We start from the raw sequence: 13,005 nt of genomic DNA on the forward strand, positions 1-13,005 counted from the left end.
CCTGAGGATACATTGCTTTTAAGGTGGAACACTTTACAGCCCTCGCAGATATCGTCTGAGCAGGGAACACAAAAGAAGACAGCAGGCTCTTTTTCACAATACTGGCATTGTATTGCTCTCCGTTTTTTATCCATCTGTGTAAAAAAACTATGAACATGTATATTATAATGTAAAACATTTTATTTTAAAAAAGTCCCAGCAGAATATTTCTGTACTTTTCTAACATTTTTTTTTCAAAACTTATACAATTTATTCCTAAATACTAAAATAAGTGTCACTAAAAACTTTTGTCAATTTCTTTTATGAACGTCAAATTAAGGAATGACGATACGTGTTTGTGCTGGTTATCTCATATATACCTTATACGTACCTTATTGGCTATTGTATCAATGTATATGTATACTGATGTATGGCTAAATATTCTTGTACAATGTGCTTTAGTGCCAAATGATTTAATCTCAGTGAGATATCGTAGAGCTCGAGACTAAAATTTTGGTTTGACGTCTATAGGAGAGACCTCAGACCAAAATTTTTAGTCTCTACGAATCTCACTGACATTTTATTGCATGTAACCTGCATTCGTGTTTTGTTTGTATACTGCACTGACCTGCGCTACTGTTGTAAGTTTCTTTGACCAGTATCTATTTCCTGCTGTGGAATAGTGCATGTGCCACTCTACAGAGTGTTTTACAATAACTATGTAGAATACGTCGGTCTAAACTCCATGTACACAGGTGATAACTGATTACACTGACAATCTCCCTCAAGGAGATGCAATGTTTACATGAATCGCCCATTACCGTATTCAGAAGAGTTCATAGTAGAATGTTTTCACTGGACCATTGCGAAACTTTTTGCTAAAAAAATAACACATTTGAGAAAAAAAAAGTGTGATAAAATTGCTAATTCAAACTATTCTGAATAACTTATTAAAGTCGATATAATAGCTAAATCAAGCTATTAATATTGGTAAGTCAGGCTATAAATATACATGATATAGATACATGTAAATTAAATGACTGTACGGGCCTGTATATAGGGACCCTGAGATATATTGGCTGTATGGGAGAATGGGGGAAATATATCTTTGGTAATATTTTGGCATTCAAATACCATTTCCCTTTTACTAAAACATCTAATTTTAATCAATGACCTACTTTCATTTTAGAAAAGGAAAGAGAAAAGGATTACCTGATTTCATGGAAGATTTCCAAATTCACATACACGTTATACGTATAAGAGAGGGGTTATCGACTAAAGGGTAAGGTCTACATGTGTAAGTGAGTAGTTTTAACTGGATTCCACAAACGGAATGTACGCCGCTGAGCAAACACAGTTCAGATTTGATCACATGTATTATCTTAGAACATTAACGTTTGTAGAAGAGTTGATTCGCTCCATTGCCAAATCGCACCGTGCAAGCAAACTCTTATTGTTTTAAACACTCCAAATGAATACCCGGTAGCTTAATAGTGGAGAGTGTATGAAGGGTAACGAACAGTATTCACTACTTATTATCAAAGTCCATAAAACAATACAAAATAGGAGCAGAGCAAACATCAGAGATGGGATCAGGTGCCATGGAGGAGTGAGCATCCCCTGCCGACCGGTCACACCCGATCGGGAAATGACGGGAAAAACAGTGTATAAACTGTCAAAAGGAATAGTAATTTACCTGATTTCATTTGCAGGTTTCCAATTTTGAATAAACGTGGTGCCCTTACTTGTAAAATAGGAGTAAAATCTAGGAGGAGTTCAGGGAACAAGGGGCATTTTGCATTAAATAAGTAGTTTTTCGTTCCCCATTTGACCCCGGGGTAAATTGAAAATTCCGAAACTTTACTGCACATCTACATGACACCACCACCCATCTCCCAAAAGGTGATTAGGCTACTGTGTAAAATGTAGGAGGAGTTCAGAGAAGAAAAGTGTGACAGACGGACGGACACGAGTAACAAAAATATACCCGAACTTTCTTTAGAAAGTGCAGGTATAAAAAAAGAATGAAAACACAGGTTACTGTGTTTCAATATCAATATATATATTCTACATATTTTACGAAATAAAACACATTCATTGTACATATGATGCATGTATAAGTGGCTTCAACACGAAGTTGCACATGTCTAGAAATACACCGCTGAATTTAACTTTTTTTTAAATCTAAAATTCAAAGAGAACTAGAATTATGGTAGAACCTATGTCGGAGAAGTCTTTGTCAAGATTTTTCAAACTTTTCATGATATTGATGAATTAGCATTTGCTTATCAATCAGTTAAAAGCATATGACATGTTCCGTTGTTATTCAATGTAGTGCAGCCTTGAGTTAAACATTGGAATGCTGATTACATATTGCGACTTCACAATTTCAGTCATTTTCAGAGGTAATATTATATTTGATATACCGAGATATAGAGCAAAAAGTTTTAAGATTGTCACCTAAAATGGTATTTTAGAATAGTATTTTCTATCCTCATAAATACTTTTCCGCCAAAAAAATGAAATATGATGTTTAAATCAATAATTTTACATTATCTTTTTAAATCAGGTCAATATCAGGTATTTAGTATATCAGGTCATTAGTATGTTCCAACCATATTTGTCCCTTATATCATTTTTAAAAATAAAATACTTAAAAAGAAATAGACAGATATATATATTTAAGATATATACAAAGTGAATCATAAAAAATAAGAATTTAAATAATTCCTTACTATGTAATCATGCTTGAACTGAAAACGATGAATTATCTAATTACGAGTAAAAAAAATTATATAAGCGGCAATAACTTACACCGGGTAAAGTGAGACAGAATGCCGATTTTTGTTGTGTACACCAACTTGCCAAAAGACAAAATTCCCAAGGATTTCCTTGAACAAGCCTGTGCTTTTATTTCAAAAGAATTGGGAAAACCCGAACATGTATGTTGTCATTTTTTCATTCTTATTTGAGCTTTTGCTAAGGGTCAAGATGTTCAAAACATTATTTTACGTCAATTGACAATACTGACAATAATGCCAAAAACTGCGTGAGGTACTAAGTTAAATCATAAACATTCTATAAATATATCATTTATTAACGAATAGAAAGTATCACTTGAAAACATATATTTTTAAAATATATATATATTTTTGGAAAAAAGATATATCAAAAATTTGCATAATTTTTTATGCACCTGTTTAATTAATGCTGTGTACTTAAAGAATTTGAAGAAATATTTATCAATGAAGGGCAAATTGGACGTAAATGGGAATTAATGAAAGGCTGTTATTGAAAGCATGATGTGTTTATATTAAAGACAAAACCCCTATAAAATCTGCCACTTGCGATTGTACTTTCGGTTTCAAGTCTTAAACATTTAGGCAAAATAGACAGGGAAAACAGCTTTCCAGAGGCTATCAAAGTCCAACTTGCCCTTTGGTGATAAACATATTCATTTCTGCAGTGATTTCTTTCACCTAAAGTACGGATATAATAAGATGTATTTTGTAAAAATATTTGCATTTTTTAGACGGTGGCTTTATAAAGCCACAGGCTATTGCTGCTGGTCTGGGCTATGAATAAACAACAGTGTAAACACACGGGGACCCTAGCGGAGATTTTTGCAGAGTCAAAATTATGAAAGTAGACTTGTTTCGATGTTTGAAAATAAAATGTACATAGTTAACAAATACTTTCAAGTTATTTCAAAGACATTTCGTTGATGGACACAAAACCTAATTCCTGATATTTGCCGTCATCAATATTTCTCGCCTTATGAATATTCATTGAATTACGCCGGACTACAAGTAACTCGTACACCAACCGACTCGTATATTCGTATGCAAACTACAGAAGTCAATTTGTACACATTTTTTTGTTTTTTTCTCACATGTGCGAAAAGTCAGTTCGTACACACATTGTGTTAGTTTAAAATTACAATAATATTTATTTAGAATATTTGATGAAAAATATTTGTAGATAATTGTTTCACTTTCTTACTCCGAAATCAAATAATTATTATTGCTAAACAACACACGCTGTTTCTTAAATACTATTTTGTGGAATTTTTATACAATAAAACTTAATAGTTTATAATCGAATTTAACTAAGTCTTTTGATTGTTTGAATTTCTAATATCTATTTACATTGCTATATGAGAAAACCGAATACATCTATTTTAGGAACGAAGAAAAAAGATCACGACATCTTAATTAACCAGTTAATAAAAGGGTTGTTTTGAGGTACATGTATATACGATGCCATAAAATTTGCAAAGTTTTTACTATTCTATTTTTACAAAATAAGATTTTGCCTGATTATCTCGGACACAAAAACGACTTAACGGTTACGGATAATAATTTGTGAAAGCTATAATTACAAAGACTGTATCGGACAAAAGTTACCCATATATTCCATTCCTGTTTAGAAACTCTATCCTGCCTCTAATAAAATTTACCCGTTAAAAAGTGTACGAAAAGGGTATTCAGATAATTGGGCATAAAATACTACTAGTTTTAGGATTTTCATGCGATTTTAGTGGGCTGAATTTTACTGGTCAGTCTTCTACGTGTATTCACAAAGCTATGTATTTTGCAATGACTTGCAGGGCCATTGTATATTATAATATAACGTATACGCATGAGATAAGCATCATCGCAAACCACGGCCAGAATGTACTATCCTCTCCCATTCTGGAGAGAGCTACATATTTAATTACATGTATACACAGACTCCGACCGTGACTTGAGACGACAGAAAAAAGAGGCAGAAAAATAATTTGTTATTCTGTATTTTTCTTTCTCTTTTTTTTTTTCGAGCAGTATACGAGAGTTGTCTGTTAAAATCGTAGACAAAGCGTTTTTCTCGAAAAATAATGGGCGCCGTGAGATAAATTTTTAGCTAGTACTGAATATTTATTTATCATATTTTAGTGTATCTGTATTCTTTTGATAAGATATAGGCAAATATTAGTATTTCATTAACATGCTTTAATGTACGTATACGCTTGCTAAAAAAACGTTTTTTAAATAATATACGGGTATTATTTCGAAAATAAACGTATTAAATAGATTTTGGTAAACATTATCCTATTGTCATTCACTATCTATTGTGTCGTCTATTGGAAAATTTAAGGGCATTTGCTTGATTTTAGGCAGTTTACCAAGATCCGAAATGGGAAAGTGGTAAATACAACAGACGAAAAATGGCGACGTTCGATGACGTTACTACGTACTGGAGAACGGTTCATTTTTCTTCGCGAAATCGTTTTAATCAAATCCACGGGTAGAACAAAGAGCTATTAATAGTAAGACGCTGTCAGTGTTGTAAGCCAATATCTAAGATCCATGTTGCCTATTTAGTTGAATGATAGTAAAAATATTGTCCATAACATTAATACTAATAAATCTTCACAAGGTCCCATTTGTGCGCGAGATTGGTTCCTGACTGTTATTTGAAGAATTAAGGGAAACTCAACTATGTGCATCAATGAAATTCCTTAATTTAAGTGGGAGTTATCCAACTTGATTTTAACAAAGAGGAAACCTGACGCTGCTTTACAAACTTTGACATTATCACCCAATTATCGTAAGGCGACACAGCGCATATAAAATCTCATAATTTGTTTATTTGCGCATATATCTATTTGAAGTTTGCTATGTTTTTTGATGAAAAATTTTACTTAAGAGTAGTGAAAATTTTAGATCACAGTGAGAATTCATAACACTTTACTCTTTAGTACACAAATATAAATTCATATATTAAAATACATTGTACATGTACATTTATTGTGAAAAATTGAAATAAACTTTTATAATTTCCATATCATTTTACAAATTCTTACAACATTTTATCTTATTTAATGCCAGTCGCCATTTGATGTACATAGTGGATTTGCTCTGGAGTCACGACCTGAAGGAGTCCATCCTTTCGCCGCGGGTTCTACTTCCACTGCGGGACTTGGAGATCGGCCCTTAGTTCAGATTGAGATCCCGTGTCACAGTAATTGCTAGCCAGAAAAATACCCCTCACTGTTCAAAATTTTATTCTCGAAAGGGACATTAAACAAACAAAATCATTCATGCCACCGTCTTTCAGTACTCACAGTACTTTAATTAAAGATTTTTTCTCGATAAATATAATAAGTATTTGTTATCAAGTGATACTTTCTATCTATTAAGCAATTATAAATGAATTAATGTAAAAATTTTTACTTAATAAACTACATAGTTTTGAAGGTATTGTTACTGTAAAAATAAATTTTTGTGTATGTTGACCTTTAGCAAAACCATAAATATATTAGCAATTCAAGTAGCCGAGAACTGTAGCGTTATGGTTTTATATATTAGCCTTTGACCATAATGCTACAGATCCCATAATGCAAACAATTTGCATATTTACGGCGTAAGATTTTTTGTGCACTGATTTGGAGAATTTCTCCACTTTCCAAGTTTGGTAAATTACCTACCTTTCGTCCCATAATTCCAGACACATTCTTTTACCAATTTGTATATTTTATCTTCCTCTCAACCCTGTATACTGGGTAGTTGCCTTTACAGGCGATAAACTGGCTTGATTTGAATTCTCTGAGGGATTGCAGAAAATTGTAAATCAAGTGAGTGTTGTAGAGATGACTATAAAGGGTTCGGAGGTGTATAAAATATACCGATTTATTTAAAAATGTGTCTAGAATTATGAAGGGAGAGGTAGATGATTTACCAATGTTGGAAGTTGGAGAAATACTCCAAAATAGTGCGCAAAATATCATGCGCCGTAAATTACACATTTTTTTGCATTAAGGGATCTGTAGGGTTATGGTCAAAGACAAATATAGAATACTATAACCCTACAGTTCTATAGAAAACCATAACCCAACAGTTCTACAGAAAACCATAACCCTACAGTTCTGCAGCTACAATTCAACTTTTATTCAAGCACTGTTAAGTGCTTAACTCTAATCAGAGACATATAAAAGATCTATCACATGTCTCTGCTCTACTGTCTCTAGCTACACATCATCACATGCTCAAGTAACAGTAATTGTCTTTCTCATCCCAAGACCATTTATAGTTTCGAACTTAGCCCAAAAACAATAGTAGTTGTTTCCTGCTACCAGCCTGAAAAAAAATTGGGTAGGTAGGTAGGAAAATTTTTTTTTTTTTTTTTATTTTGGATATGAACTAATACAAAACCAAATTAAACATATCATACGTCAATATTTTCTTTCTAAATTAAATTTTTCTTTTGATGCATAACTCAAGTGGTATTTTATGAAAGTCCATATTTAAAACATATAGTATCATAAGTATCACTTGAATACATATATAGATATATTTACATTACCAATGTCTTTGTATGAGATAAAATTACAAATTGTAAATGTACTTTATTTCCCCATCAATGTATTGGCGCGGTTCAAAAAAAATCACGTGCAGGGTGGGACAAACAGCAAGACAGAAGCAGGGCAAAGCATGTTAATATAAGAAATAACTGTAAGATTTTTTCAATTTCATGACGATGATCAATCGATTGGCTTGCGTGATAATTTTATGCATAAACGCCTTCATTACTGCAATTCCAGATTTTTTTCCAAAGCTTAAAAAAACTTGAGGGTCGGGTGCAAAAAAATAGGGAAAGCAGAATCCAGACTGGAAAAAAATCATTAGAATGCTGGTTAGGATTTACATTACCGGGTATGTACTTTCATTTTCTCAATGTTCAATAACAATATTATATTAAACATTTCTGGCGTACCCACAACATTCCTTCCTCAAGTTCTTCTGTCCCAAAGACACCAACCAAGGGTGTGTTCAGAAAATTTCTAGTCGTACCATCACCTGTTTGCCAATGATAACAATTTGTACCGTTGGTATGCTACCAATGGATCCATATATATACTCTGAATGAGTTTTATTGGTAGGTAACTCAAAAATGTTAACAGTAGCACCATTGGTGTACATTTTGTGCTAGCTGCAGTAAAGTAGCCCTCTCCGTTTTTTTGGGGGTGGGGGGTGGGGGAGGATCTGTCCAGAATTATAAGATTTAAAAAGTCGAAGAGGGCTACATTATTGCAGATACTTTTCTGCCTTTGGTGTACTATTGTTAACATTGGCTGATTATTTTGAGGAAAATTGATATCCAATGAAAGGTTTTGCCACAAAGAATACATAAGTGAATAATGGAAGCAATAGCCCTAACCATTCAAAATTAATGACCAAGGTTAAAAATTTTAAAACGTAGGTCAAACTCCAAGGACAGGGCCAAAGGGTCTAAGTTTTTGGTATCCAATGAAGGGTCTTGATCCCCGAAACTTCATTTACGGGTGTATTAAAAAATCATATTTTCTTTTATTTAGTAAAACTTACATTGTTTGTAGTTAGTTGTTGTGCGAGTAAATGCTGACCAGATGATGAGTGTTGGAAATTCTTCTGATCTATGTGCAAGTATAGAGTTGAGAAACATCACAGATGGGGCAAAAATTAAAGAACATGCTGTAAATATTACTGACTTTGTGGAAAGAACACTCAACATCCCAAAGGACAGGTAAAAAAGAGTTACAATGGTACATTCAATGCTGTAATTTTTATGCCCCCGTAATAAAAGATTCGAAGATACATATTAGCTCACCTGAGCCGAAGGCTCAAGTGAGCTTTTCTGATCACATTTTGTCCGGCGTCTGTCTAACTGACTGTCCGTCTAGCTGTCTTCTCAAGAACCACTGGGCTAGAAAAGCTGAAACTTATTTGGAAGCATCCTGGGGTAGTGTAGATTCTAAATTGTTCAAATCATGACCCCTGGGGGTTGGGCGGGGCCGGCAATCTAGAGAATCAAACTTTTACTTAAAAATATAGAGGAAAAATCTTTAAAAATCTTCTTCTCAAGAACCACTGGGCCAGAAAAGCTGAAACTGATGTGGAAGCATCCTGGGGTAGAGTAGATTCTAAATTGTTCAAATCATGAACCCCGGGGGTTGGGCGGGGCCACAATTGGGAATCAACGTTTTATATAGAAGTATATAGGGAAATCTTTAAAAATCTTCATCTCAAGAACTACTCGGCCAGAAAAGCTGAAACTTATGTGGAAGCATCCTGGGGTAGTGTAGATTTTAAATTGTCCAAATTATGACCCGTGGGGTCTTGTGAGGTCACAATAGGTATTACAAGGTGGAATTCTGGTTGAGAATAGCATGGTCAAAGTTTCTAGGGTGAGCAATGTGGCCCATGGGCCTCTTGTTGTCTTGTCTGTCTGCAAATACTTTAACCTTGCCCATAACTTTTGAATTAGTGAAGCTACGAGGTTCATATTTAAAATGTGTAATTCTTAGGACAAAAACAACGTACAACTGTCATATTTCACATATATATATTTTTTTGGAAATATCTTCCATCTTATACCAACAAATTTGACCTTGACATTGGAGATATAGGTACTTTTTAGGTCACTTGAATCACTAAGATGACCTATTGTTATCCGTTTTGTCTGTCGCCTTGCGTCGTGTATTAACATTTTAACATTTTCAGCTTCTTCTCTGAAACCATTTAACCAATTTCAACCGAATTTGGTATACAGCATTTATGGGTGAAGGGGAACTCAAATTGTGAATTTTATGGTCCCCACCTCCTGCGGCCTGAGGGGTGGAGCCAAAACCACTAAAATTAATGAAATCTTTAAAAATCTTTTTCTTTATTGGTGGACTTCAAGCAGTCAAACTGTGTAAAAGTAAGCATGAAAGTAATGAGCATTGAGTCCTCTACCAAAATCGTGAAATTCATGACCGCAGGGTCAGGGGTTCTAGTGCTAGGGCGGGGCCATATAGATTATGTAGTGAACATGTATTATATCTTTGAAAATCTTCTTCTCTGCTCCTGGGTATTAAATAAACTAAATACAAAGTTATAATGAGCAAAAGTGCTTCTTCCAAAATTGGGAATTTATGGCCCCAGGGTCAGGGGTTAGGGCGGGGTTGATTATATAGTGAAAATGCATTAATTCTTCAAAAATCTTTTCCTCTGCTCCTGGGTATTAAATAAATTAGCTTAGTATATATTTATAATGAACAAGACTGCCTCAACCAAATTTGTGAATTTCATGGCCCCTGTGTCAGGGGTTTTGCTATTTGGTGAAAGGGGGCTCTTTTGATTATATAGTGAAAATAATAGTAGGTCTTCAAAGTGCGGTGGGACTCCAAAGTCCGATGGTCACGCCAAAGTCTGATGGTCTGCGTCAAAACCCTTTGGTTTGACACGCCAAAGTTCGATGGTGTGGAAAACAATTAACGTACGTCAGAGTACTACTTCGCAAAAAAGCAATGCCGTGTCATGCCAACGTATTCTTTAAAATAAATACAAATAAATATTAAATGCAAAGATTAACCCTCATCTTTTGGATATAGGTGCGAGACTAACCCTAATCAGTCGGAAAATGTATAATATTAAGCAACTATAAGTTAAATTTCTCGGATGCTGGACTAATCCAAATAAGTCGAGAACTAGGCTAACCCTAAATTCTCTCTGGTGGATTCCAAGAACACATTATCAATCCAACAGTGTTCAAGGACTAACCCTTATCAGTCGAGTGGTGTGCAATAATTAACCCTAATTAATGCGTCTAGTGGGTGAAAACAATCAGCGAAATAATTAAAATTGTATGTACACGAGACCAATACTGAATCAATGTATTTTTAATGCTGGACAATTTGGCATAGCCAATGGCATAGCGTCGGGCATATTTGACGTCATAAATGTTGATTGTTCCTCCGCACCATGCGACTGTGATCTCAAGAAACTATCGGGGTTTGGCAAGACCATCGGACTTTGGTCTCACCATTGCACTTTGGAGTCTTACATATTAATTCTTTGAAAAAAAATTCCGTTGCTCCTGGTATCATGCCAATGATCCAAGTATATTTATTTATGATGAAGAGAGGCGCATCCAGCAAAATGGTTAATTCCATGCCCCCTGGGTCAGAGGTAAAAGGGGGGAGGGCTACATAGTCTGTAAATAAATAATGCTTTGAAATCTGCTCTTTGGTATTAATCAACCATATATGATGAAATAAAATTTATGATAATAATTCCAAAAATTTGGCCCCAGGTTCAGTGATTCCTATAGGGCAGGGTGCACTACTGGTTATAAAGTGGAAGTGAATTTTCTCTTTGTTACTGTGATCTACCTCTGGTATTATATAAATAGAGTAGCTTGCTAAATTTATTATCATGATAAGTATTGGTGCCTCTTTCAAAATTGTGAATTTCATGGCCTCTGGTTTAAAACATAAACCAAATTCAATTGTTGGAAAGTTGTTACATGATACTCACGTGACCTATAAGGCATGAGGGCCTCTTGTTAAAACACTTAAGGCTCGGCCATAACTCTTGAACAGTAAGGACTAGGGCTTGTATACTTCACATATGCAATCCTTGTGACAAGATCTTTCATTTGATATCAACAACTTTGACCCTTTGAACTTGATTTAGCTGCAGATCTGTAGCGCTCTCTCCGAAAAAATATTGACAGACTGGAGAACTATAGTGCCACCCATTGAAAAAACTGTGCATTTATTGTGCACAAAAAGTCTTACCTCAATCGCGAAAAAGATAGATTTTTAAAAAATATCCTTAATCCTTTATGAAGTGTTCTCGTAGTTGACATCTGCACAAAGTGCGTTGAACTGAATTATCTTGCAAACCAAAATGCGGTAGAAACAGACCAAATTTTCGATGATCTCGATTTCAGGGCCAAGAGGGTTAGTAACAACAATTATAATGAATGTTTTGTTGCGAAAACAGTGAAAGAATATGTAAGGAATACACGGTTAGTAATATTTTTAGATGAAAGTTTAGAAACATGGAGAAATAAATCGAGAAACAGCGCACTTTTTGTGCAAAATAAACATACAGTTTTTCAATGGGTGGCACTGTAGCTCCCCATCTGTCAATATGTACTTTTTCAGAGAACTACAGATCTGCAGCTAAACTTGACCTTGGAGTTTGACTTATTTTTAGAAGACTTTATAACCTTGGCGCAAACATGTTAACTCTACCGATTCAGGCTGGAGTCTACCGCTTTTTCACTTCATCTCCCACCTACCGATTTAATTCAGAAATCTACCGCTTTTCTACAAAAGTTTTGGCCATAACTTTTGAACGGTTAGGGTTGGGGCTTTCATACTTTACATATGTAATTATTGTGACAGGACCTTTTCTTTCAAAACCAATAACTTTGACCTTTGACCTTGACCCTGGAGTTTGACCTACCTTTCAAAACAGGTGGTGCTAAGACTTTCATATTATACAATTATATTTCTTATGATAGGACCTTACTTTTGGTATCAACATATTTAATTTGCATATAAGAAAAGTTTAATCTTCGCTATGTTTCCATACGGGGGCATCAATGTTTCACAAACACACCTTGTTTGAGGTACAAATCAAATCGATATGAAATTCGATGTGTACTCTTAAATTACATGAAATTGTTGCAGTGTATGAAGAATTTTAATTACTATGTACAAAACCAGCCATGACTGAATATTTAAAGTTCAATAATATAAATGGAAGAGGATCAACTTCTGCATCGTTACACTGAAATTGCTTTATCTACTATAACTACAGGTTTTTCATCAACTTTACAAATGAGAGAGGAGAAGATATTTCATTTAAAGGAAAAACCTTTGGATGAGGAGTAATTGTGCTTTGACAACACAAATAGTGAAGATACTGACTTGATCAAATGATTATGATCTGCTAAGTGCCATATTTAGATGCCATTAATTCAATAAAAAATGAACATTTTAAATTTCCTTACTCTTTTGTATTTTTATGGAAGTCCCTCAGATTGTTTTTAAAACATAACACTTTTTTTTTGGGGGGGGGGGGTTAATGTCTATGGATGTTTATTTCTGCATTGACAAATTTTGTCTGCAAATTAACTTTGGAACTGTTTATATGGTAGCTACGTAGCATGATTATTGAATGATTTAACTTCAAAGGAAGATTATTTGTGAGAACACATGGCATAATATTA

The 13,005-nt window shown here is 34.2% G+C and overlaps 1 protein-coding gene and 1 long non-coding RNA gene across 2 annotated transcripts; one reads left to right on the forward strand and one right to left on the reverse strand.

The window, feature by feature from the left end:
- LOC134235242 (uncharacterized) lies at positions 1–1,397 on the reverse strand. The gene is made up of 3 exons (XR_009985360.1): positions 1,192–1,397; positions 608–857; positions 1–134 (listed from the first exon to the last, which is right to left on the reverse strand). It is a non-coding gene; the product is annotated as an uncharacterized LOC134235242 (long non-coding RNA).
- A 1,416-nt stretch (positions 1,398–2,813) lies between these two features.
- Positions 2,814–12,742, forward strand: LOC134235243 (macrophage migration inhibitory factor homolog). The gene is made up of 3 exons (XM_062717376.1): positions 2,814–2,921; positions 8,357–8,523; positions 12,594–12,742. The coding sequence occupies exons 1-3, from the start codon at positions 2,814–2,816 to the stop codon at positions 12,658–12,660; spliced, it is 342 nt and encodes a 113-aa protein (XP_062573360.1). The 3' UTR covers positions 12,661–12,742.
- Positions 12,743–13,005: the final 263 nt, after the last annotated feature.

This window comes from Saccostrea cucullata, unplaced genomic scaffold (genome assembly GCF_032062105.1).
Source record: "Saccostrea cucullata isolate Sc308-1 unplaced genomic scaffold, CSIRO_AGI_Scuc_v1 ctg3570, whole genome shotgun sequence".
Taxonomy (NCBI): domain Eukaryota; kingdom Metazoa; phylum Mollusca; class Bivalvia; order Ostreida; family Ostreidae; genus Saccostrea; species Saccostrea cuccullata.